Consider the following 27,944-nt stretch of genomic DNA (forward strand, 5'->3'; position numbering starts at 1 on the left):
AGGCCTCGCGTCCTCGCTCCGCGGCGCCGCGAGCTGTCACCGGGAGAAACGAAGGGCATCCAGACTGCCGGCGGAGAGGGAGCCGCTGAAACCCGTCTCTCGAGGTCAGTAGCCAGAGCTTCAGGTTATAGCGAGCTGTGAGTGTCTGCAGGGAGAAGATCCGGTCCGCTCCGCCGCTCGGAACCAGATCCGAGCCTCAGCGGAGAGAAAACTAAAATCCGTCTCGAGGAATTTGAGAGACAAAACCTGTTAGCATGTTAGCCGCGTGCTATCTAACGCACAGCCCGTCCAGAGAAACGGTACCGTGAGGGTTCGGTCGTCTCTCAAAATACTGAAACTGTCGGTGTAAATGATGGTTCACTTAACAGAAGATTAATGCAGATATTTAGCATGAAGTTAGCTTCTTAACCTCCGTTCAACTTAACTCAATTAGCGTCCTGTTGGCGGCTAGCAAAACGTGCTAATGGCAATTAATAGGGACGAAAGTAGAAGCTAACCGGCTAATTACATAACCTAACGCGTTAGCTCTGAAGTTATCATGTAGCCAGTGTGCAGAGTAATAACCAGCGGCCTTTAGCCTCCAGGCTGTAGCTTTTACATTCACATGTAACGTAAAAACATCATAAGTGGATATTTCACAATGTTTTGATGAAGCAGGCAGTAATTTTCGGGAACTCATGACTCGTGAAAGGACAAAGTGACTGACAGGTGGCGCGGCCAATAGAAAAGCTTTGGAGTCCTATTTCCGGGCGGTTTTTCTCTGAAGCAGCTAATCAGGAGGCCGCGCAGGCAGGTGGTGGGCGTGTCCGGGCCGGGCTGAGGGAAGCAGAATGGAGGCAGGCAGGGAGTGGACCCAACAAGGTCAGAGCACAGAGCCGGGCCACACTGAGCCGGGCCCACACTGAGCCGGGCCCACACAGAGCCGGGCCACACTGAGCCGGGCCACACTGAGGGGCACAGGAAGACAGAGCAGGCTGTAACCGTAGCTTCATTATGTTAATGGCATTAAACCATAATTAAGATTTTCTTAACTTTGACTGCACCTGACCAACACATCTGAGCTCGTTCTTCACTCGAGTCTTTTCTTTTCATGCCACTTTCTTCTTTTCCTCAGGACACTGACACTTCGTCCATCTGAGAGCTTCACTCACACTTTTCTTCCCACATTAGGATTTATGCACAGCTTTTTATGAGGAGTTTATAAGATACAGCTGAAAGATTAACCAGTTGGCTCCGAAAATTTAATTGGCAACTATTTTCATGATCAATTAATATTCCATTCTAAACATTTCATGGGTCCAGCTTCACAAATGTCCACACCACGTGCCCTTTCTGTCCTCTTTCTCTTTACGCTGGCGGCCTGGTCACTCACACTCGTGACTATTAGTGGAGGTGGACGTACAAACAGCCACATCACCGGGAAATAAGGGTGTGACATCGCCTAAATTGTTTATGGAAATCCAGAAAATATACATTAGAAAAGAAAAAGCATAAAACACGAGCACCTGACAAATTAAAATATTACAGTTTCTTCCCTTAATGCTAAAGGAAAACAATAATGTATATACGTGCTGTATTTTAACCTGTCACACTGGACAAAAACCCATCAAGGCAAACTAATCTACTGGCATGTGACAGGAGTCAGTGTCCTGTCTTTAGCGAGTTTAGCTGTATTTAAATAAACAAACATACACTTTACTAACTTTGGTGTAAAAGTTGTATTTGAAACCTTGTGGAGCTGCAGAGCGTTGACACTGTAAAGCCCTCTGTGCTGACACCAGCACAAGTTAAACCTTTTAACTGTAAGAGTGAAAAGTTCATGTTGGTGATGAGTTTGTTTGGATCTGGATCGGTTCTGTTCACCCTCAGTCTGTCTCCCTGTCTAACACAGTGTGTCTGTCTGTCTCTCTGTCAGTGGACAAACGGACCAGTGGTCAGTGGACGTCACATCGCTCCCTCTCTGATCTTGGACAAACCTCGTGGACTAAGTTTTTATCCCGTCGTCGTGAGGTTGAGGACGTCCGGCCCGTCGGACTGACACCACTCTGTGTGTGTGATACTTTAAGGACTTCTCATGCATCGTTTAAGGACTTGTGCGGCGCGATTGCGTCCGCTCACCGCCTCGCAGGCGGCTCAGACTGTCAGCCAGCAGAGGCCAATCACAGTCACCTCCACAGGTGGAACAAGGACGTTTCAGCCAATCAGGTGCTACACTGCACCTGTGGCCTCGGAGCCGTTCCTGAATGGGACGAGCTCCAACTACGTGGAGGAAATGTACTACGCCTGGCTGGAGGACCCCAAGAGTGTTCACAAGGTAAGGAGCAGTGCAGCCCCCTGCTGGTCTGGAGGGCCACACAGAGGGGAGACGTCTGCTGGTTACAGGTCGCAGCTGTTTAAATGTTGTGACCAGGTTACATCGCTGTCCCTCTGCTCTGCCCCAAACACACACACACACTCACACACACACACTCACACACTCTCACACACACACACACTCACACACACGTGCAGAGACGGACGCCGACAGCTGACAGGATGAGTCCAGCGCTGCGGCACCTTCCTGGTTGTGGCCGTTTGTTTGTGCTTTAAAATGTAACGTCCATGAAACAATGAAAACAAGGTTTAGTTTCTCTGATTCGGCTCCGTCACGTGAACGCCGCTCCCTCTCTTCATTCACTGTCGAGCCTGTTTGATCACCGCTGCTCTCAGGAGACTCTGAGTGGTTTGTGTTCACACGTCAGCCTCCTTTAACGCAGCCACTCAGGGCTTCTGCTTTCGGGGGATTCTGGTATTTTAAACGTGTGCCTTTTTATATTTGTATGTTTTGATGTGTAAATGATTCAAACCTACCAAAGGTCTTGACATCAGTCCAGTAAATTGCTTCAGCTTTGACTCTCACCGTCAAAGTTTCATCCAGGCAGAGTGTTCTTGTCTCTGACCGGCTGAGGTCGTAATCAAAGTGTCTGACAACGTTACAGAAACGATTCCTCAGGAGATCGACTCGCTAGTCTCGCTCTGAAATCTCAGGAAATGATTTGTTGCAGTTGTTGCCTCATGTAGATCATCAACATCAGTGAAATATTCAGCCATGACTTTAGAAATAGATTCTTGCTGGCAGTTCTCCCAAATGATTTCAGAGCGAGACTTTTCCTTGAGCGAAACATGTTTCCGGTTTCATGAAGGGTCTGATTATTGAGCACAAAGGTCTGTCTGTAGGAACGGTTTCTGTAATGTAGAATAGAAAAACATCCTCAGCTGTCAGAGACAAAAACACTTTAAGTGGACGTAACTTTGCCGGTTGATGCTGACTCAGAGGATTACATTGCAGCTGTGTCGATCTGCTCAACCGAATCCAAAACTCTGTGGTGAGTGAATCGCTTAACATCCAAAACATGTGAATGTAAGGCCGAGCTTTCCCTTTGAAGACATTGTGAAAGGACGGGTTTGGTATCGTCCAAATGAGGAGAATATCTCCATAAATAGTAGAGGTGTCATGATTTTGATTTTAAATCAGCTTTCAGTCTAAATCTGCTGCACAACAATAATAATCTAATTAATGTTAATACAATCTTCACTCAGTGACAGTCGTGACAAAAAACTCTTTATCTCATCGAGGCTACGCAGCTTCGGACTAGAAGTAAGAACCTTTTGTATTTCACGTAGTTTTGCATTTGTGTCTTGAACATTAACCGGCAGCTGACTGAGCGTCGGGCTGATGAAAGCAAAGTGAAGTCCCTCACCTGAACGCTTCAAAACAAACAGGACATTTATCCTGCAAACACTGTTTCCTGTTGGTACTGCAGGTGAACAAAAGGACACGTTCTTTGTCCTGAAATGTAAAATGTAAACTTATTCTGAAATTCTCATCAGAATGAAAGAAGGAAACATTTTAAATTTAATCTGCCTTCATCCTCGTCCTCAGAATACAGGATAAGAAAAAATATCATCCTGAACCTCTCTGACTTTAACAGGTATTTAAAGGAATAGTCCGCGGTATACTTTTAACTGAATCACCCCAGAATGAAAGCTGCTGCATGAAGGTGACCTCCTGTAGGGCTGCTGGGAGGTCCCCCCCCCCCCCCCCCGACAGTGTTTCACCCACACATTTTAACTGAATGGTAAAGGACAGCCGGGCTAATAATAGCTGCTGGAGCTCAGTCACATGACGGAGCTGTTTTACTGTCCAAAGTGAAGGCAAGGCAGCGAGGAAGAGACCAGATCTCCTGCCAACATGCTCTTACCTTAAACAGGTGAAGAGTTATATAACTATATATGTTTATATATAAGTGATTAGTTGCTTTATGGTTAATGGTTGGGAATGAGTTTAAGTCAGAAGTTTGATTGAAGGTGCAGGGGGGCGTTCCCAAAATGTTCAGAGGCCGACCAGATTAGAGCAGCAGCACTCGTTTCCTGAGGTGAAGTCGAGACCGAACTATTTGTTTAAGAAAGTCGAGAGTGGAAGAATTATTTCTATTAGTTCATATATTTACTGTAATGAAGAGCAGATCTACTCCACAAACACATTAAAGTGCTTCAGAAAGTATCTGCATTGAATTTAACTAAATTAAAATACTCAGCTTACACTTCTGCCTCTCATGGAGGTGAACACACACAGTCGTATGTCAGAGGTGTGTGTGTGTGTGTGTGTGTGTGTGTGTGTCATGTCACATGTCACAGTGGTTGTGTAAGATCGGACAGTGTGACCTTGCTGCCATCGACTTAGCAAACAAGCAGGAAGCTAAACAGCAGGAATGAACATACACTGTGTGTCATAGCAGCAATAATGATGTTTAATAGCAACAGCTGATGTCAATTTGTTGTCCCAGATCAGTTAGAATACATTTGTTAAGTGTGTGTGTGTGTGTGTGTGTGTGTGTGTGTGTGTGTGTGTGTGTGTGTGTGTGTGTGTGTGTGTGTGTGAAGCTGCCGTAAAGACAGAAGGTCAGCAGTAACCACTCGAGGGGGAAACACTGCAGGAGAGTTTGATTCAAGCGGCGCTCCCTGAATGATTCACTCCCCACGGTGGAGATGTGTCATCATTGGACCCAGATGGTTCTGGATTTTTGGGGCCCAACATGAGGATATAAAAGAATTCAGATATCGATATATCGGCTGATACGCACAGAAGATATACTGTATGAACACACGTTTGACGAGGATACTTGTGTAATTGAGGCAGGTTATTTAAGAGTTTAACAAAAAAACATTAGTGTCCAAAAGTTTTTAAATCAGAGCGTCTGTGTGCCGACGCGGTTCTGTGACAACTGCTCCCCGGTCCATTTATAACAGATAAGGTGATCAGAGCTCTGAGCACATTCACAGATACAGAGATCAATCTCAGGATTTAAGAATCAGATCATTGAACTGTAAATGTGATTTACTTGAAGAGTTATTTTTAACATTGGGGCCTCGTCTCGCTGTGAAAGACACCAACAGCTGATTCAGCAGTAATTTACGGCAGAAACACACACAGCAGCTGTTTGACGGCAGCTGCCGCCACACTGACGTCCTTCACTTCATCTGACAACACACACGTTTTCTGCTCCAACCTGCCATCATGAGGGAGGTGTTGATGTCACAGTGTAATGGATGTAGAGTCATGAAGCATCAGGTCGCCTATGAAGAGGAAGGTTGACTGGAGATCAGCCTGTTGTCCTTTGTGACTGAAAACAGAAGCGATGTTAGAAACACTACAGGGGGAAACTTAATGTGACGTTTTGAACGCAGCAGGACTTTTACTTGCAGGACGTTCACACTGTGGCGTCTGTAATTTAACTTTAACAGAGCGCCGTCGCTACTGATTTCCTGATTCTCTATGTTCCAGATATTCTGGTTACAATCCCAGTTTTTCTTGGATGTGAAAGAGATTCTGACAGAAGTGATGCTGTAAATTGTTAAAGGAGCTCGAACTGGTGCTTAAATACAAGTAATATTGTTCACATAAATAATTTAATTAAATGGTTTCAGAGATTTATGGTTAAAATCCTTCATGTAGAAATAAATTAGAGGTTGATGCGAGTAATGACAGACAATATAGGAAAATAGAAACTTTCCTGTTTTAAATGACCTTTGTGATGATTCAGGTTCAGATGTCTTAGTTTTCTGAGGTGCACTTGAACTTTGAGTTTATATATAAGAATATTGGCTGATATATTATTATCCTAATATCAGTATCGACATCGGCCCTAAAAATCTTCTATCGTCTGCCTCTAGTGTTATGTATGTATGTATGTATGTATGTATGTATGTATGTATTATAAAGGATTTGAGGTAATATCTTTATTGTGTAGTAGATGGCAGCTCTCTGGGTCTCGGTTTGTCAGGACACTCACTTCACTTTGTTCTGGTAAACATTAAAATGAAACTGTGACTGGTTTAATTCAGACCGAGCCAACAGCACCGCAGCAGCCTGACCACATGCCAACACACAGGAGGAGACAGAGCTGCAGCTCCGCTCTGTAAACTGAAACTAATGTAAACCTGTGACACCATTCCTGCTTTCATTTCTATAGAGGGCATATTAGCATTTGTTTCTGAATATTTACTTTGAAACAGACAATTTATGCAAAATATAGACACTGTATTATTATTTCAGTGAGCTCTATCCAACTAGATAAATAATAAATGGTAACTAAAGCTGTCAGATAAATGTGGTGGAATAAATAGTCTAATATTTTCCTTGTTGTGGAGTGAAAAGAGAAGACGAGCTGGGCGATACGGCCTTAAGATAAGATCTCGACTATTTGAAATCGTCTCTAAATCACTTCATAAATGGTCGGACTGGACGACAAAATCAAATGTCACTATATTAATGACCAAATACCTCAATATAGATATTGTGACAGTATCAGTAAGCGTCAGTAATGTGTACATAATGACTACGTGGGTAAAGACGGGTGGCTTTACTGCAATACAGGCTTTAAAACCAGGAAATGAATCCACATATTGTCCAGCCCTTCTGTCTGAGCTGAGCTGCAGCAGGAGAGACTCTGAGTGTTTGTCTCGTATTGTGGTGAGTTCATTGTGTAATCAGATGTTTATGGGCAGAGCAGAGCGTCCGTGACTCATGAGTCCAGAATGAGATGGAAACCACAGTGGAAACCCGACGCTGCTTCAGAGAGAACAGGCTGTGTGCAGGGCGGCTCTCTGACTGCAGCTACAACATGAACGCTGTTTGTTTCTGTTGGAAATCGTTTCTCTGCTTCAGAGACGTCAGCGTTCGGAGCTCTCAGGCAGCTTGTCAGGGTTTTGTTTCCGGCGCTCAGCTGGATCGAGCCTACAGTTCACGACACCAGAATTTAACACTTTCATATGAGTAAAAAAAGTGTTACTCGACAACTCTTTAGATCGCTCAGCAAAAAGAGAATAAAGTCTGATGTAAACATTATGAAAATAAAGAAAAAACCAGACATATCTTCAGATATACGTGTATATAGTTAGGATAGGTATCAGGTTTGTAAATACAGATGAATACACAGATTTCACAGATGAATGGCTCGTAGACAAAAAGAAAGTGGTATTCAGGACAGCCCTAATGTTTATATCTCCGGTGTGTTTGACCCCATTGAATGCAGAGATGATATCGTTTTAAATGTGTTGAACGTGTTTTAATGGGTTCACTGTAACAGTCCTACGACGGGTCGTTCATCACGTCTGAAAGCAAAAGTGTTTGTAGCACTGAAGATCCTGCTGAATCGTCAGAATCTCCCTGTTCAGTACTTCGGGGCCTCTCTGGCGTTTAGTCTCAAAACTGTTCACAGGTTATGAGACTAAACCCAGTAAAAGCCCAGCGGAGCTTATTAACTGCTCTCAGTGTCGAACTCCCTCAGGCAGCAGCTGCCCACGATCAGCCGGCGCCGACAGCACTTTCATTTAGTTTAACGTATCAAACGTCTCCAGCTGCCACTCGTATCAGCTGTCACTAATTAATGTTCATTCGTTTACAAAAGTGAACTCGTCTGTCGTCAGTTTGAGAGTCTGAACTCGATCAAAGATCATCTGTGAGGGAAGAAGCTCCACTCTGTAACTACATTGTAGTCATAGTCATAGTGTTTCTGTAGTTCAACAGAGTGAGACCTCGTCAGTTACACAATCTATCTTTACCACATCATCCTTAATATTTACAAAATACCTCAAAGATGTCATGATATTAATTTGAAGCCATATTACCTTGTTGAGGACAAACAGGATGCTCTCCTGTCATTTTTATTAACAATCTTCTTATTTTGTCTCCCTCCATCTCTCGTCCTTGTCCTCCTCCTCTTCCTCATCCTTGTCCTCCTCCTCGTCCTTCTCCTCCTCCTCGTCCTTGTCCTCCTCCTCGTCCTTGTCCTCCTCCTCGTCCTTGTCCTCCTCCTCGTCCTCCTCCAGTCGTGGGATGTATTTTTCAGGAACGCTAACGCCGGTGCTCCTCCCGGTGCTGCCTACCAGTCTCCTCTGGGTCTGTCTGCTGCTCCTCAGCTCTCCTCTCTGGTCGGGGCTCAGCCCAACGTGGAGAAGCTGGTGGAGGATCACCTGGCTGTCCAGTCCCTCATCAGGGCCTATCAGGTACGCGTACACAGGTGGAGTAACCTCCACGAGCAGCTTGTTGGTGTAACCACTGATGAGACTCTGCACCATGTCCCAGATTCAGTATGTCATAAAGGGTCAGTCCACCTAAGTCACTAGTTCTGAAATGCTTCCCATGATGCTTTGGTGGATGTAAACAGGAAGTATAATGTTGCCATGGATTCAGCGAGTTAGCTGTGAGCCATGTTTTGTAATGAGGGTCTAGTATGACTGAGGTCCCTGTGACATTACTCAACAGTTCACACACATCTCTGATTGGATAAAATGATGTTAGCTGAAATAGCTGTTAGCAGCTCCTGTTTACAGTGTAGCCATGGATGAACACACGACTATCACTGGATCACTGTGAGACTGAAGGAAACATAAAATCATGAAGACTCTCAGGGGACTTCTGAACTGATCTGATTTAATGTCGTCTAGGAGAGTGGTTTTTAACTGTAGTTGCAGCAGTCAGGTGCTCAGTGTTTTATAGTGTCACTGCTGCAGCTGACCGTGTTCAGTGAGCGGTCAGATTATAACAGCTAACTTCCTGTTGTTGTGACGACACCTGGACGCACCTGTCCCGCTCACCTCACACAGAATCTGTCCTGGAGTCTGCAGACAGATAGTTTTGGTTCTGAGATTTTGTGATGAGTTTACACTTTGGGTGAACTGGCCCTTTATAGGGGACATGATGAAGGACTGTACTGTTGTGTTTTCACGTTTTAGCCCTTTAACTATAAATCAGAAGATCAGCGTGAGGATTAATGAAGATGAACCAGAACAAACTTATTTCTGCTTCGTTTACGGACCAACAGACAAAAATGTTTAACAGTGAGTCTTCTGGTTTTTGAAAAATGCATTCATTAAAACTGAAAACGTTTTATTTTCTCATCCATGTTTCTGGACGCTGACTCCTCCATGTCTGGTGTCGTCAGATTTAACTTGTCTTTTTCCCCAGAACCTCGAGTAACCTGGAGCTCAGCACAGCAGAACCACACCCGTCATTATGAGTCAAACTGTGGTCTTTAATTCTTGTTTGTTCTTTTTCTGATATTTTGTTGTTATTTGTGGAGGCAAGATCTTTAAACGATCATTAAATTATGATGTTTTTATTATTATTTTTCTATTTCTATTACAATTAAATAAAGTTTAAAGTTATGAATAACTCAACTTTAGTATGATGTAGTTTCTCAGCCTTCTGAGTCTGATGAGAAGACAGTGTTATGAGATATTTGTAAGAAAAATGAATGATTGATAAATCTGTTGTTGTCATGAAGACTTTGAGTGTCTGGTTGAAAACGCTTGAGAAACCCTGATTACTGAAGTTACTGGAGGTCTTCACAGGTCAGAAAGAGTTTAACCTGCACATGAACAGCACTCAGGCCTCAATACTGACTTTAAATTTGATCATCGAAATTGAAATGTAATTTTGCCAGCCTGTCTGCTTCTGTGTCTAAAGTGCTAAAGTCTTACCTGCCAACATTTAGCAGCTGTTTGAACACACTGTTTACACTGATTTCACCATTTACACTCAATTTATGAAAGAAGAAACATTTTATTGATCTAAACATGTCACATTTTACAAATACACTAAACAGTAACCAGTATAGGCGACTTCTTTGTCCCCAGACTCCCTTAACAAATGTGTCAGTTTAGTGAGTTGTTGAGTTGGAGACACTTTATAAACTGTGTGAAACTCTGTCTCTGACTGATTCTGACTTATTTGTTCCTTCTTGTAAATTCAGCAAATGTTCCACATGAACTTCTTTCTGTCTTTGAGTAGAAACATGGAGTCTGTTTGTCCCACTGATGGACGGGTTTGTCTCATACAGAGCTTCCTGTCACTCACACGCAGGTCAGTGTCGGCTGTCAACAGGCTCAGTGAACAGATCTGCAGACCTGCGTCAGCTCTCTGCTACATGAACCTGTGAAGACCTCCAGTAGTCAGGCCTGTGTGTGTTGTGATAACCAGGTGTGTGTGTGTGTGTTTAGGTGATGGGGCATCACAATGCCCAGTTGGACCCTCTGGGAATCAGCTGTGTGAATTTTGATGATGCTCCGGTCAATACCGGCTTCCAGGATGTCGGTGAGAACGCCAGAGCTCAAAAATCAAACTGCTTCAGCCTGTGGTGTTAATGTTGCTCTTCCCTCCCACCCTCCCTCTTCTCCCTCTTCTCTCTCTTCTCTCCTTCCTCCTTTGGTCAAACCTCTTCCTTTCTTTGCTGTTTCTCCTCTGTTGTCCTTCCTTCCTTGCTTTTGTGTCAAATCCTGTTTGGATGTGGATCTTTTTGCCCTCTTCTTTTTTCTATTTCGGCGTGCCTCCTCTTTACTTTCTAAATCTTCCACTCCACCCTGCTTCTCACCCACTCGCCTCTCTTTCATTGCATTTTGTTTCCTCCTCCTCCTCTTCCTCCTCTTCTTCTTCACCCTTTCCTTCACTTCGTTCCGTCCTCTCCTCCTCCTCCTCACTCCTTCACCTCCATCTCCTCCTGCTCCTCCTGTCCTGGGTGGGCTCTGTGCTGTTGTCACTCCCTGTAGATCCGAGGGCACCATGTGGCCCAGTTGGACCCTCTCGGCATCATGGACGCCGATCTGGACTCGTGTGTCCCCACTGACATTATCACCTCCTCCGACAAGCTGGGTGAGGCGCTAAACCCTGAGAACCAAGCAGAACCTCTTTTTATTGTCCCTGTTCCCCCTGTTCTCCGGCTCTTTCTCAAATGTTCCTCTAGTCGGGGGAAGTTTGTTGTCTTGGGAGTGTTTCTGTAACTTTGTCTTGAACTGAAAATGTGTTGTACATCAGAGGAGTTTCTTTAACCGTCTCATGTACAGCACATGCTCTCATCTTGCTTTAGAAACCCCTAACACAACCTGAAACTCTTTCTGAAACCTTCTTGTGTACAAAAATGTCTCCAGAACATCTAAAGAGACGTTTGTGAACTTGTATCCACTGAAGGTTTCTGGTTCTAACCTTAAACGTGGAACCATCCTCTGTATTAACGATGTGAAATGATCCCCTTAAAGAACATCCTGAGAACCTGAGTCACAGTGTTTCATAGGTTTGTCGACAAAGAGCTTAATTGGATTCACTTTGCAGGAATAGATTTGGCCTCAGCTGTGGATTTAATCCTTTTACACCTGGATGTGAAGGAACAACCGCCACAGGAAGCCGGAGCCAAAAGCTCAGCTGCTCTGTCGTCACAAGGAAACATGACACATCTTTGAGACATTATTCAAAGAAAAATGAGATTATTCAAGTCAACTCTCAACTATTCTTGGAGCTGTCAATCATATTTCCTGATCTTAATCAGAAGATATTTTCAAAACGTTTCTTCTTCTTGTCCATGTTTCCAAAGTTCAGTCTTGACCTTGAAAATCATTTTGTTGTCAGAAACAGATTCTGAGGTGAGTTTCTGTTTCCGAGGTGAAGAGTGAGTCATGGAAACTTCCAACACTCGTGTCACCTGAAAGAAGAAACTCACCTGCTGGGGAGGATCATGTGATATGATGGAAAGCTCCAGAACAGCTCCCAAGTGGACCTTGAGTTGAGATTAATTGGTCGTCTGAGACATCTAGAGTTTCTGAGATGATCTCAGATCAGGTTGTCGTCCTCTGGAGACTCCTGACCTCCAGTGAGATGATACTGTTAGCTGTGTGGAGCTGTTAGCTTCATGCTGACTCTGTTGGTTACGCTGCTCTGGTTCCTGCGGCTGCAGTTTTGCTCGTCGTTGTTTGGCTTCTGCTTTGACATGTCTGCTCTCAGCTGTAGCTTCGTTAGCTTCGTTAGCTTCTTGTATTCGTACCTTCTGGTTTATTTCTGTTGGCTGATCGCTGTGGAGACATCGAGGCCGTTGGCCAGGTGGACGGCAGTGCGTATCACAAAATATACATCAGGACATAAGTAAAGATAAAGTTATTAATCCCAAAGGAGATTGCTCAAAATGACAGCAGCATAAGAATTAAAAAATGATTGAAAACGTGTAAAAGGAGTAAATGCTGGCATCATTGTTTGAGAGAATAACAATAAAAGTAAAATACATTTAGAAAAATAAACTATAATAAAACTAAAAGAAGGAAAAAGTAGAAGAAGTTTTGTTTCAGTGACAGTCTGTCAGGAGAGACTGGAGAGGAAATACATTTAAAAAACACGTTTACCAAAATAAAGCAACTTTACAAAGTGATCTCATTTATGTGTCGCTCCGCTCCAACTCACTTTTCTCATTTCATGTAAAAACTTTTAAACTTTAACTCTTAAATTAATGTGACCTCCAGTTTCACTCTGAATACTTTGTCAGTTGTGAATTTTTGATCTGCAGTTTTCTCACTCCGAGACACAAAACCTTAAAGTCAACACAGAACAAAGGTCTACCTGTGAAATAAACCCACTGAATGTGACATCACAGCCAAGGAAACTGTTTTTTTACATTTTTTGGTTTTAGCTGATTTTTATTTTTATTTTATTTATTCACACAGACCCACAACATGAACTGGGAGAGAAGAGCTGAGTTGGGGTGGAATGATCCATATTTGACCCACTTGGTCCAGAACAGTTTTCTGGTGTGTGAAAGGTTCATCTGATCATCGTAGTAGGAATCAAAACTATCCTCAGATTGGATCATCGAAGTCTGTTTTATTTCTGATGTTGTTTCAAAATGTTTCTATAAACATTAATCTGAATAACTGAAAGAGCTCAAATGGAGTCAGTCATCTGTGAAAACGAGCTGCTGGAGCTCAGAAAGTAACGGATGATGTTTCCTCCAGCGACCCGGCACCAGGTCACAGGTTTAAATGAGAGGATTACAAAACTACAGCGTTTTATTTATTTATTATTTATGTATTTTTTCAGACTTATCTGATTTTATAGAGATTTACTGGTCACTCTGTCGGCATTTGTCAAACATGTTGGTAAACTGCACTGATGAAGCAGTGTAGAGACTTTAAATCCTCCCGTGTGTCAGAAGTTGATCTAAAATAACTCCGGGTTAACTCTGACATGGTGATTAGTCAGTTTTCTGTTAATGGAGGCAGAGTTTGTCGCTCTAACCAATCAGCCGTCTCCATCCCATCGAATGAACAGTTAAAGTGAACTTTTCTCTTAACGCTGCATTTTACAGATTTTATGGACAAACTCTTGGTTCTTGTGTTTTGTTGTCCTAACGAGTCGTTGAGGAGTCGGTACTTTACCTTCACACCTGGATAACTGTCGTACTGAATCAGCTGTTTTATTCTCAAACCATTTCATTAGAGTCAAACTGAAGGTGAATAGTGTGAATATATCAGGACCTGGTCTCTCTTCTGTCTCTGACTTTAAGCTCTCTTGTTTCGTATCGCCACTAACTGCTAGTTAGCTTTAGCTCTGCCTAACTGAACTCTGTCTGCTTCTAGTGAAGAGAATGACCGTCGGACATCAGCACCACACGACTCCTCACAGATGTTTTACAGGACTGTCACGATCATTTAGTCGTTGTTGACTGATGCAGGGACAGTTTGAGACGGTCTGGTTGTGTTTAAAGTTCGTGGTGGAAACAGAAGAAGTCCGTGTTGAGTTCTGTGTCTCGGCTGCTCAGGAATGAGTCCGGTCCCTGCTGTGGTGAAGTGTCCTGTGCAGAATGGCTTCCTGTCTGGGAGATCCCTCAGTGTGTCGTGGTTCCTTTGTGGCTTCTGTATGGAGGATTTTTAAACCTCAGCATGGTGTTAACTGCATCTCTCTCTCTCTCTCTCCACCACTTCACTCCAAAATCAGACCTCTTCTGAAACAAACTTCTGGACTTTTTGTGAGCAAATAAAACGGTGGTGGAGACGTTGAGAGGTCGGGGCGGTGCTGGGTTTTAGCTGTAGCCGGTCGTGGCGGTGGTGTTAAATGGCCGTGGGTGTTGGGTTTTAAAGGATCGTAGGTCTCTAACCGTGTCCGGATGTCTCTCCCCTTGCTGCCCCCTGCTGGCGACCCTTCCAGACGTGGCTGTGTTCAAGGAGAGGCTGAGAATCCTAACGGTAGGAGGTACGAGAAACCACACTGCTGGTGTGTCACTGCGCAGTGCTGTGAAGCCAGTAGTTTGTCTTTAGTAGAGTATGTTACCTGCAGTAGTGTGCACGTAACATCTACAGGAAGTCCAGGATGTCTCGTGGGTCCAGCAGACAGCAGGATCTGTTTCTGACATCCTGGAGCTCCTGCAGACGTCGCTGCACTAGAGGGCAGGATTTAAAACACACTGGTTCATTTGGTTCAGTGTCTGTTTTAATCAAAACTGTTTCCACAGGAGTTCATGAATGTTTTGGGATCACAGTCACCACCGCTAAACTAAAAGCTAGGCTGAACATATGAATAAGGACAAAGACGTGGACAGGACTGGACGACCGGGCATCTGTATGTTTTCCAAAAAACCTCCACAATATGATCAAACCGGGAATACTCACGTAAACACGGTCACCATCGAGTCAACTGAAAACTTGATTCTGCAAATAAAAAAGAGGAAACGTGTTCAGTCATCCGAACACGAAGACAGTCGATGAATTCAGAACCAGTTCGTTCTCAATGTGATTCAACAGAAACAGACTTTCATGTCACACAAATAAAAGCAGCTGCTTCGTCTTTCTTTGCTTTCTGTCGGTGGTGACGGCTCAGACTGTCTGTCTGTCCGTTCTTTACTCCTGTGGAAAGACTGCGACTTCATCAGACACTGAACCAGAGTGAAATATCCCTTTCAGACCTCAGCACACAGGAAGCGTTCTGAGGACGTTCAGAGAGACACGATTAACAAACAGTTGTGTTTGTTATAAATGTGAGACTCTCCGTCCCTCTGACCTCTGAGTGTCTCCTGTGTGTTCTGGTAGGGTTAGTTAGCCTTGTTAGCTTCTGCTAGCGCCCAACTCCGTCCAGTTAACAGTGTGTAGAGCTCTCTGATAGATGAGGAGTCCCTCAGATCACAAGGTGACGTCAGGAGATTATTTTTAACTGTGGCCTCAAAATGATTAAAGTGTTGCTCAGTTCAGGTAAAACAGTTACATCATCTGAAAAACCCTGACGTGTGTGTTTTCTATTGTTGCTGCAGGACAGAAAGAGCAGAGCGACTAATGTGTCTGCTGAAACATCAGGTGATACCTCCTGATTCTCAGTCAGGTTTTTAAACTCGGATTAAGATTTTAAAAAATTTAATTTTTTGACTTTTCTCATCTGATGAAAGCAAACCCTCTTTACATCGCAGTGAGAGTACAGTTATAAACTGCATCACAGAGGGTAAAGAAGGACAGTATACTTTGTTATAAAATCAAGAAGAGGGTGTGATGATGTTTGACTGACAGGTGTCGCTGAGGTCAGGAAGAGAAAAACAGTGAAAAGACAACCGGAGTACTTCTTTAAATATGATGAGCTGGGACAAACACATCGCGACGTGTGGACACAGAATTCTCTTCGCTCGTATTACCAAAGAGAGAAACTGACGAACATAATTTCCATTTCGATGTCCAACATCGTTCAAACTTGTCGCGTCCTGTGCTCGTCTCTGCACCGCCCCCCGGTGACGTCCAGAGGTACTGCTCCCTGTCAGACCAGGACAGACGGCTCTGTAACTGATGTAGAACATAAATGTTTCCGCAGCTCTTCAGTAACTTCAAAACACATTTAGTCAGTTGTGGCCACTTGTTTAGAAATGATTTCCTGACGTCGCGCTGTAAGTTTGACCGGCAGCATCTGAAACCTTCCTGTTGGCGTCTCACAGCGATGAACTTCCAACAGGTGAACGTTACCCTAAAAACACAGGAACACCTGTTGTAAACAGAATGAAAGAAAATGTTTTCCATCACAATTTTTGTTTTTTTTAGATGCTATAAAAAAGATATTTTGGTTTTCCAAAATATAATAAAACAAATAGAAACTCAAAGTCATTTATCACTTATAGAAAATGTTCAGCCTGTGTTATTTAGCAGCGTTAGCTTGTATGATGTTTCTGTTGGTGTGAGGCTTCAATCTCTTTATAGTTTAAAGGAGCAGTTCACTCAAACATTAACCTCAGCCATCATCTCCTCCTGATGATATAAAGTCAGGCTCAGCCATCATCTCCTGATGATATAAAGTCAGGTGAAGTCTCGTGGTCCACAGAACATTTCTGGAGCTTCACAGTAAAACAGAGTTGCAGCGTTCTGCTGAACAGCTGAAGCAGCTGGAGATGATTTGAACATCAGCTCGTCTGCTGTGATCACAGTCTGCAGGAGAGAAGAGATCACACACTTCAACCCCGCCTGAAGTGTGTGCACGAGCTCGACCCTCGTCGAGGCTGAAATAACTCTCTGGATCTGTTTGGATCCATTTTAGGTTTTTGGTAGTTTTTCTGTTTTAAATCATCTCCAGCTGCTTCAACTCTGTTTTACTGTGAAGCTCCAGAAATGTTCTGTTGACATAAAAACAATGAGTGGATTGTAACTTTTTGGCTGCACTGCTCCTTTAAAGCACAGCTGCTCTCTCTCTCTCTCTCTTCTGTTTCATTCTCCTCAGTTCTTCTCTGTTTTCTGCTTTTCTACAGTTTTAGCTTTTAGCTTTTAGCTTTAAACAAGGAGAGGACAGAAGATCTCAGCAGCACTAACACGACTGATCCAAGAACAACCTGTTTCTCTCTGTCTGATGCAGATAGTAGAGTGGTGTCCTCACTGAGTGCTGCAGCTGTGACTCTGTGCAGATCAGTGATGTGTTGTGACTGTGTGTTTCAGAGTCCGACTGCCAGTCACAGTTTAGTGTCGGCTGCAGGCGGAGCGGTAACGATCAGAAACCTGTCGGCTGCTGTTTGTGTCTGTCTGTGAAAAGGCTGCGACGTGTTTGTAGCAGAGAAGAAGAGTCGTCCTGTTTTATTTCCTCACGGCCTTCCCCTCAGAGGGGAGGAGGAGGAGGAAGTGAGGAGAGTGAAAGCTGTCTGCTTCTCGATTGGCCAGCTTGGCTGTCAGTCGTGTGATTTGTTTGTGACTGCGGTGTTTCGTCCTCATCAGAGCAGTTTTATAACCTGTGTCAGCTTTGTGATTGGCTGAATTAGCTGTCAGTCTGCCCAGCTCAGCCCTCTGATTGGCTGGTTGAGTGTTTTCTGCTCGCTGAGTGTAACAGGAGACGTTTTTGGTCGTCGTGGCTCAACTGAAGGACTTTTTATACTGATTTATATTTGAAGTAAGAGGCGACACATTTGTGACACATCCTTCTACTTCCTCTCTCTGTCTGTGTTCTCTCCTCCATAACACATCCTCCCTAACTGTCCCATTATCAGTGTGCAGTTATAAAATAACAGATTTAATGTCCATAACGGCCTCAGCATGTCACTCATGTTCGGCGCTGCAGTCATGAACACATCGCTGCTCTCTGTGCTCTAAACCAGGAGTCTCCCAGTCGACACCTTGACCTCCGCCTTGTCTTCCAGGAGACCACAGGCTCATAGATGTAGATTAATAAAGCTGGTCTGCATGACGCCAATACAGAGAACAACTTCAGCTGCAACTAACAATTATTTTCATTGTTGATTTATCTTCTCGATTAATCGATGAGCTGTTTGTTCGATCAGTGTGTCATGATAAACAGTATATTGTGAGATGATAGAAAAACATCTCTTGTTAATTTTGTCTGTAATCTATAATCACTATTTACATCATTTAGATGAAGCTTTGTGTTAATTCACACTTCAGATAGAGGCAGGAAATGTAGCACTAGCATTCTGTAAGGACACTCTCACACTATGTAAGGACACTCCCACACACTGTAAGGACACGCACACACTCTGTAAGGACACGCACACACACTGTAAGGACACTCACACACTCTGTAAGGACACTCCCACACAGAGTTTAAAGCCTGCAGCTCCTCCAGTTAGTCAGAAGTGAAGCAGCCTCTTGGATCAGAGGTGAAACGTCTTCAACAAACTGAAACAAGTCCAGTTGTCTACGATACAGAACCTGGAGGTACCAGGACCTGGAGGACTGAGAACCTTCATCAACGTACTTTCAGAGTGTTTGTGTTTTTCAGAGGCCGTTACTAGAGCTGGGCGGTATGACCTTAAAATAGTATCAAAATATTTTGAGATTACATCGTTATACACGATATATATACCTCAATAAATCTTCTCAAAAGCACAAAATCAGATATCACAGTATTTTTGACCATATAGACCCTACTTCAATATTGATACCGCAGCAATATCTGATCAATAATCCTCAGTGATGTTGATATAATGACTGGATGGGCAGAGTAACAGTCCGGTGAGTAGGGATGCACCATATGGGTTTTTGTCAGCCAACTTCAATGACTTCCTCTCATGACGGATACGATCATATAAACAATAATTTCACATCTTTATATTTTCAGAAGACGTCCCTCACCTGTAGTTTATCTCACCTGTGGTTTATCTCACCTGAGGGTCACAAAGCTCAGATGGATTTGATATTCACAGCTCTAATAAGATGTATTGTGTGAAACAACTTACAATCACGTTTTCTTCTTCTGATCTTTAAAACCGACGTCCACAGCAGTGACGACATGTCTCTTGTCTACATTGTGTGGATCTACACAGGTGCAGCAGTTCTACGTCATGAGTGTGACAACAGCGTTGTTCTTCTGTTTATTTGCTGCTCGCAAACCAACTTTAAAGGTGCATCACACCACCTGCTGTGTGTAGCTGCTGCACTTCTAAAGCAAGTCGGTTTTGTCGTATCGGCTAAAATTTCATTATGTGCCGACAACCGCTAATGTACAACTTCCATTATCGGGCTGATACATATCGTGCATCCCTACTGGTAAGTACAGAAATTGCCGTCACTTTACTGTAATGCAGCTTGTAAAACCAGGAGCCGCCAGCTGACACATCATGTGCAGTGTTGTCTTGTATAACAGTGATGATGGTGTGTGTTGCCCAGCTCTACATGGTGATGAAGGAAGAACAATGTGGCTCACTGTGTTTTTAATGGAGCTCTGACACAAACACCAGTGAGGAGATGTGAACGTGCTGATTGGCTCAAATTAATAAAACTAACAATGTGTTTTTGTTTGTTTTGTTGTACTGGCCCCTCCCCCTCCCCCGTCCTGCTCATTAAACTGCTGAACGACTAACTGTCTCCACTCTGTCCTCTCTTCTTCTGTCGTCTGCTCCTGTTGGTCTGTCTGCTGCTGCGTCTCCTCCATATTGTGTCCATAACTTTCATTCATTCATCACTAACTCATGTATGCATGTTTTCATTTGTCCACGGCCTGTTTGTTTGTGTGTGTGTGTCCTCTCCCTCCGTCCTTCAACCTTTTCTCACCTCCTTCCCTGTTTTTTCTCCTTGAACCCTCCTTCCCTCCTCCTCACCTCCGCTCGCCTCCTGGCCTGTGGTGCATCATGGGACATGTAGGCTTCTACGGCCTGGACGAGTCGGACCTGGACAAGGTGTTCCGGCTGCCCACCACCACCTTCATCGGAGGCTCAGAGAGCGTGCTGCCGCTCAAAGAGATCATACGCCGGCTGGAGGCAAGAAACTTGATGTATTTGCACAATTTCCACATTTTTTGGGTTGTTTCCACATGACTGACTGAGTGTGTGTGCGTGTGTGTGTCAGATGTCGTACTGTCAACACATCGGGGTGGAGTTCATGTTCATCAACGACCTGGAGCAGTGTCAGTGGATCAGACAGAAGTTTGAGACTCCAGGAGTGATGCAGTTCACTCTGGAGGAGAAGAGGACGCTGCTGGCCCGAATGGTCCGCTCCACCAGGTAAACACACCTCCAGTGTGTGTGTGTGTGTGTGTGTGTGTGTGTGTGTGTGTGAGAGTGAGAGGAGTGTGTGAACCACTGGTGTGTGTGTATGAACCTGTGGTGTGTGTGTGTGTGTGCAGGTTTGAGGAGTTCCTGCAGAAGAAGTGGTCTGCAGAGAAACGTTTTGGTCTGGAGGGCTGCGAGTCTCTGATCCCGGCTCTGAAGACCATCATCGATAAATCCTCTGAGAAGGGTGTGGAGAACGTCATCATGGGCATGCCTCACAGGTAACACACACACACACACACACACACACACTCACTCACTCTTTTATACAGCGGTCTGTCTTCGTCCCTCTCTCTCTGTGTTTGCTCACCCACTGTCTTCTCCTTTCAGGGGTCGTCTGAACGTTCTGGCCAACGTGATCCGTAAAGAACTGGAACAGATCTTCTGTCAGTTTGACTCCAAACTGGAAGCTGCTGATGAGGTATTTTAACCGTTACTGCCTGTGATTCAGTATCACAGATTGAATTTATGATGATCCAGCTATGCAACAAATAGTCCGGGTCATCAGAGATATCACAGTATAAACAGCTGACACTTGACAAATGACATCACAGAATATGTTGTGGTATTACAGCTGCGCAGTGCAGAAGTAGTTTTGGAGTAAAGCTGCTGTCGTCCTGATAAATCCTGAGCTCCATCAGAGCTGTGGACAGATATTTACAGGAGCGTTTCCTCTGTCCTGTCAACTTTACAGCCTTTAGTTTGGCCACTTAAATGTGCTGCAGTATTTGTTACAGTGACATCACTGCATGCATGGACATGTTTACTGAAAGCAGCCTCGCTGATCGCTAAAGTAAAGATTAAGGAACTCGTGACCTAGAAAGCCTCACTGCTCATCATATTATTAAAGACAACATAGCGTACATGAAATATCTTTGTGTGTGCATCACTAACGGTTAGAGTCTCTGTGACCAGCAGAGAGAATCACACCTGTAACATCCTGTTTGTTACCAGGTGATCAGAGTCTCCTCAGTCTCAGCTGACCTGCTGTGCTTTTCCTCCTCAGGGCTCCGGTGATGTGAAGTACCATCTGGGGATGTACCATCGTCGTATCAACCGTGTGACGGACAGGAACATCACGCTGTCTCTGGTAGCCAACCCGTCTCACCTGGAGGCCGTGGACCCTGTGGTGCAGGGAAAGACCAAGGCTGAGCAGTTCTACTGCGGAGACAACGACGGCAACAGGGTGAGACGGACAAACACAACAAGAGTCCATCTGAAGTATAAACTGGACGCGTCAGAACATCATCAGAGAACCTGCAGAACCTTTTACACAGTCATCTACATTTCCCCCTGACAGGATCTCTACAGCTTTATTACAATCTACAGCAGTGTGTAGTTATATTAAATAAATATAATATGTGTCATAGTAATATTTAAGAAGAAGAACTATGACCGGGATAACAACTAGAACGAGGAGAAGAAGTAGGAGAAGGAGATAAAGAACTTAGAAATATAGGGACTAGAAGAAGAACAAGGATGGGCTGAACATCCAGAAGAACTAAAAGAAAGCACTAGAAGTAACAGAACTAGAGAAATACAGAACTATAAGGAGTAGAACTAGTAGAGACATTGAAGAACAAGGACAACGAGAAGAAATACAAAAAGGACTGGAACTACAACAACAACTGGAGAAATTTACTGAGTACACACTCACAACAACACAGCTGTCCTTCTAGATCTGTTAGTCTGAACGTGTGTGTGTGTGTGTGTGTGTGTGTGTGTGTGTCCAGGTGATGTCCATCCTTCTCCATGGAGACGCAGCGTTTGCAGGACAGGGTATCGTCTATGAAACCTTCCATCTGTCCGACCTGCCGTCCCACACCACGCACGGCACCGTGCACGTCGTCGTCAACAACCAGGTAACTAACTAACAAACAAACAAACACGCTGATAAACAGACGGATGGATGACTGAGCTGTGACCTCATCGTGTCTCCAGATCGGTTTCACCACAGACCCTCGTGTGGCTCGCTCGTCTCCGTATCCGACCGACGTGGCTCGAGTCGTCAACGCTCCCATCTTCCACGTCAACGCCGACGACCCCGAGGCCGTCATCTACGTGTGCAAGGTGGCCGCCGAGTGGAGGGCCACGTTCCACAAAGACGTGGTGGTCGACCTGGTCAGTGTGTCATCTGTCGGTACAAACTGTGAGATGTTGTCTGTCACAGTGAAACGTGTGTTTACATGCTGTGTGTGTGTGTGCGTGCAGGTGTGTTACCGTCGGATGGGTCACAACGAGATGGACGAGCCGATGTTCACTCAGCCGCTGATGTACAAACAGATCAAGAAGCAGAAGCCCGTTCTGCAGAAATATGCAGAGAAGCTGATCGCAGAGGGAGCCGTCAGCAGGCAGGAGTACGAGGTGAGAACACATCGGCTCACGTTAATGTGCTCTTCTTCTCCAGTTAGTCATCTCCTGGGGCTTTTCTTCACAGTGTAGGTGGCAGCTGCAGCTCAGTTCCTCCTCCTCAGTTTCTGTAAAACTCTTCACCTCCTGCACAACAACAAAGAGCAGCAAGACGACAGAACAGAAAGCCGACTGTTACTGTTGGACATCGTGTGCATTTGTGCTCCTGTGTGATCAGATAGTTTGAGTAACTGAGGAGCGACAGGGATTTAAAACACGGCACTAATTGAAGACACTTTTCTTTGTCCAGTCTGGTTCTGTGACTTTAAATGTTCACGTGAAGACTGAATACTTGAAGACTGTCTTTGTCTCTGTTTGCAGGAGGAAATTGCTAAATATGATAAAATCTGTGAGGAGGCGTACGCTCGCTCTAAAGATGAGAAGATCCTCCACATCAAGCACTGGCTGGACTCCCCCTGGCCCGGTGAGTGTCGGCAGGTTCACTGTAGTGTTTGTTCACATCAGTCAGAGTCGAATGAAACGATCCAGAAACAGAAAAAGTCCAGTCAGATGTGTCGAGGTGAAATCTGAAGTCTTCTTCTCAGTGTTTCCTTCTGGAAACACGACGTCACAGTGTCTGATGTGATGTTTGTGAAGCGGGACTGAGGTGTGGGTCAGGATCTGTCGGATCTGTCAGGTAGTTGACTTGTCGTTGTTGTTGTCTTCAGGTTTTTTCACTCTGGACGGACAGCCAAAGTCCATGAGCTGCCCCTCGACCGGTCTGACTGAAGAAAACCTGAACCAGATCGGACAGGTTGCCTCCTCCGTCCCCGTGGAGGACTTCACCATCCACGGAGGTCTGGCGCTTTTTAAAGACAGAAACACAAACAAAACACAAATGTTTGTTGAGATTCATTCACATTCTTCCATCAGACTGTTGGTGGGTTGATTTCCAGCTCCTGTCCCCACGTTGAGTCTTGTATAAAGTCCATTTCTCACATTTTTCCCTTATTTTCCATGTAGATTAAATCTTCAACAGTTATAGAAACATGATTGTTTTCAGCAACTTGCAGGTAGAAAACCTGCATCACACACCAGCTTACATAGAATAACCACATGTACACAGTCTGGTTTTCTCCTGGAACAACAGTTCATCTGTAAATGATGTCAAATATTTGTTGTTTCAGGTCTGAGTCGTATCCTGAAGGGCCGGGGTGAGATGATCAAGAACCGGATGGTGGACTGGGCTCTGGGAGAGTACATGGCCTTCGGATCGCTGCTGCAGGAGGGAACCCACATCCGACTGTCGGGACAGGACGTGGAGCGAGGAACCTTCAGGTAAACAGGACGTGGACCAGGACAGCGTCTCGTGTTCTCTGAAGGAAAGAGTCGAGAACAAGGAGAGAGTTTGATATGCAGATGATATTCAGATATATCAGATATATTCAGAGTCTCATACGTGTTTTTCTGACTGTACATCAAGTTCACAGTTTTTTAAGAAGTATTGGGAGTACAGCTGTAGGATTTTACAGGATCATCAATTTAATAGAAGTTTTTACGAAATCCAGGACATGAACTTAGAAAAGTGTTTGTGTGGAACACCTAGAACCTCTGTGGTTCTTCAAAGCTTCAGGTCACCAGTCGTTCCTGCAGTCTGACGCTTGTTTGTCCCCTTTCAGCCACCGTCATCACGTCCTCCATGACCAGAACGTGGATAAGAGGATCTGTATTCCCATGAACCACGTGTCTCCTGACCAGGCGCCGTACACCGTCTGCAACAGCTCGCTGTCTGAGTACGGCGTCCTCGGTCAGTCCCAACACTTCAGCTGTTTGTCTGAAACTGTATTAATATTTGATTGTTTAAACTGAACGTCCGTCCGTCCGTCCGTCTGTCTGTCTGTCTGACCTTCTGTCTGTCCATCTGTCTGTCTGACTGGCCGTCCGTCTGTCTGACTGGCCGTCTGTCTGACTGGCCGTCTGTCTGTCTGACCTTCTGTCTGGCCGTCTGTCTGACTGTCTCTGTCTGTCTCTCTGTCGGTCTGCAGGCTTTGAGTTGGGTTTTGCGATGGCGAGTCCGAACGCTCTGATCCTGTGGGAGGCTCAGTTTGGAGACTTCCACAACACGGCTCAGTGCATCATCGACCAGTTCATCTGTCCCGGTCAGGCCAAGTGGGTCCGACAGAACGGCATCGTGCTGCTGCTGCCGCACGGCATGGAGGGCATGGTGAGGACGAAACATATCTGCAGCTTTATTATACAAACATAACAAACTTAAACTTTCTATAAAGCAACGTTATGAAGTTTTTTACAAGTTTGAACCAAGATTCACCTTGTAAAAACCTTCCTGTCTCAACAAGTATTTGCTAGAAATCAAACTTAATTTGATTCAGAACGTCACCGTCCACTGACTCAGAGGTGACGGGTGAAACAGCTCCACCTGGTGGACATTTTTAATTACTGCGTTTAACAGAACTGTGTCTGCAGGGTCCAGAACATTCTTCAGCTCGTCCAGAGAGATTCCTGCAGATGTGCAACGACGACCCCGACGTCATGCCGGTAACACGCACGCACACAGACACACACACACACACACACACACACAGACTAGTTCCACTGCATCACGGTGTATGGACGACCTTTGACCCTCTCTCCTCTGGTCAGTTTAATTCAGCCACATACAGAGGTGTAGTCTGTAGTCCTGAAACTAGAAATCAGTTAGCATGTTAGCATGTTAGCACTTCCTGTCCCCTCGTCTCAAAGTCTGTGAGTGTGTTGAATGTGTTTTCAGTTAAATGTGTGTAATAAGCTGTGTGGTTCCCACAGGCTGAACATATTCACATGTTTTGTTCTCCAACATAAACTCTTCATTAAATGTCCACAGTTTAATTATAAAGCTCTTCATGTGTTAAAAACAGTTAGCGGTTGCTAACAAGTGTCTAAATGAGACTACAGAGGTTGTCGGGGACATTAAACGTCCTCACAGCGAACACGGAGACTCATCTGCTCACTAGTCCGTCTTTACAGGCCACTTTAGTTACACACTGTTCTGACTCTGACTTTACAACTCGTACATTGATCAGTTTATAGAAAACCTGGATAGTAATTGTGCAGTAAGACGCTCAGTGGTGGAGACGTTTAAGTCATGTGACCGTGATGTCGTCTGTTTGTAGCCTAGCATTAGCTTTTTACTGCTACACATTTAATTTATACTTCAAACATCAGAGTGGAGTTCATCTGTGGAGATTATCTGGATGAACAGAACCTGGACGGATCAGAAACTCACACAATAATCCCACAGAGGAACCATCACTGCAGCTCTCTGTTAAATGAGTTTCTGTCTCAATTCTGCCATTTCACAACTAATTTAATCTCTTTCATTTCGACAAGTTTCAGCAGCAAAGTCTTTATTTGATGAGGTTTTTTATGTGGGGCTAATTGAACTTCATCCCCGTCCACTAAATTATAATCAGGTCATTTAAATGAATCAGGTTTCTGTTTTCCACAGATTAAAATATCTTAGTTTACTTCCTTTGTCTATTTGTTTTATTTGTGAGTTTGTTCCACTCCAGGTGTTTTTATCTGGGTTCAGATTGCTGCTCTGTTGGACGAATGTTCTGTGTTCTGTGTTGGTATGAACCTGGTTCTGACTCTCTCTCTCAGAACATCACGGAGGACTTTGCGGTGCGTCAGCTCTACGACTGTAACTGGATCGTGGTGAACTGTTCTTCTCCTGGAAACTACTTCCACGTTCTCAGACGACAGATTCTCCTCCCATTCAGGAAGCCTGTGAGACACACACACACACACACACACAGACACACACACACACACACACACACACACAGACACACACACACAGACACACACACACACACACACACTGCTGTGCTGAACGTGACACAGTTTTGATTATAAGTTGCTGTGAACATCAGATCATCAGCTGAAGCTCTTGATGAAGATTCTCTCCTTTTGTAAATGGACTTCTGTATTGTTGTTTGTTGACTTTTATTTTCTTAATCACTGTACGTGTTACACTTCCTGTTTGTCCCTCCAGCTGATCGTCTTCACTCCCAAGTCTCTGCTGCGTCACCCAGAGGCCAGATCCAGCTTTGACGAGATGCTGCCTGGTACTGTCATCATCATCTTCATCATCATCATCATCAGTAGTAATCAGGCGAGAAGTCACTCACTCGTCTTCTTCTCTCGTCTGTAGGAACTCACTTCCAGAGGTTGATCCCAGAAGGAGGCGCTGGAGCGTCGGAGCGTCCGGAGGAGGTGAAGAGAATCATCTTCTGCACCGGGAAGGTTTATTATGAGCTCACCAAAGAGAGGAAGAACAGAGGGATGGAGGACAACGTGGCCATCGCCCGCATCGAGCAGGTACACACACACACACACACACATTCACGCACACACACACACGCACACACACACTGTCTGCTTCAACTGACCCAACCATTGAACCCGTCACAACAACATCACCAGACTCCCTTAACAAATGTGTCAGTTTAGTGAGTTGTTGAGTTGGAGACACTTTATAAACTGTGTGAAACTCTGTCTCTGACTGATTCTGACTTATTTGTTCCTTCTTGTAAATTCAGCAAATGTTCTGCATGAACTTCTTTCTGTCTTTGAGTAGAAACATGGAGTCTGTTTGTCTCAGTGATGGACTCAACTCTCTCTCTCTCTCTCTCTCTCTCGTCAGTTGTCTCCGTTCCCGTTCGACCAGGTGAAGGCCGAGTCGGAACGTTTCCACAACGCCGACCTGGTTTGGTGTCAGGAGGAGCACAAGAACCAGGGTTACTACGACTACGTGAAGCCTCGCATCAGAACCACCACCCAGAGATCCAAGCCTGTCTGGTAATCATCTTCATCATCCTCATCATCATGTGTCACTTTCATCATCACTGACTGTTCTGAGTGATTTGACCTTTGACCTCTGTGTGTGTGTGTGTGTGTGTGTCAGGTACGCTGGTAGAGGCCCGGCAGCAGCTCCGGCGACAGGAAACAAGAACACTCACGTGGTGGAGCTGCGACGTTTCCTCGACCTCGCCTTCGACTTAGACGCATTCAAAGATCAGCAGTAGACCTGCAACACCTGGAATAAACCCTCACCTGTCTGACCTTTGACCCCGACCCTCCTCGATTCAGTTGTCACACTCAGACTGCATCTCACACACACACACACACACACACACACACACACACACACACACACACACACTCTTCCTCTAGTCTGTACTGTTGAGGGAAAAGTACACAAATAAATATTCGCTGCAAATATCG

General features: G+C 44.7%; 1 protein-coding gene across 1 annotated transcript; it reads left to right on the forward strand.

Moving 5' to 3' along the window:
- ogdha (oxoglutarate dehydrogenase a) lies at positions 1-27,788 on the forward strand. The gene is made up of 23 exons (XM_073465838.1): positions 1-104; positions 1,916-2,314; positions 8,371-8,547; positions 11,089-11,191; positions 19,903-20,018; positions 20,107-20,261; positions 20,384-20,530; positions 20,640-20,730; positions 21,316-21,495; positions 22,043-22,171; positions 22,251-22,430; positions 22,521-22,673; positions 23,040-23,142; positions 23,387-23,515; positions 23,846-23,996; positions 24,338-24,465; positions 24,704-24,882; positions 25,143-25,214; positions 26,319-26,444; positions 26,713-26,785; positions 26,872-27,038; positions 27,364-27,518; positions 27,625-27,788. The coding sequence occupies exons 2-23, from the start codon at positions 2,075-2,077 to the stop codon at positions 27,743-27,745; spliced, it is 3,075 nt and encodes a 1,024-aa protein (XP_073321939.1). The 5' UTR covers positions 1-104; positions 1,916-2,074; the 3' UTR covers positions 27,746-27,788.
- The last annotated feature ends 156 nt before the right edge of the window (positions 27,789-27,944 follow it).

The sequence above is a fragment of the Pagrus major genome, chromosome 5 (assembly GCF_040436345.1).
Source record: "Pagrus major chromosome 5, Pma_NU_1.0".
NCBI classification, from domain to species: Eukaryota; Metazoa; Chordata; class Actinopteri; order Spariformes; family Sparidae; genus Pagrus; species Pagrus major.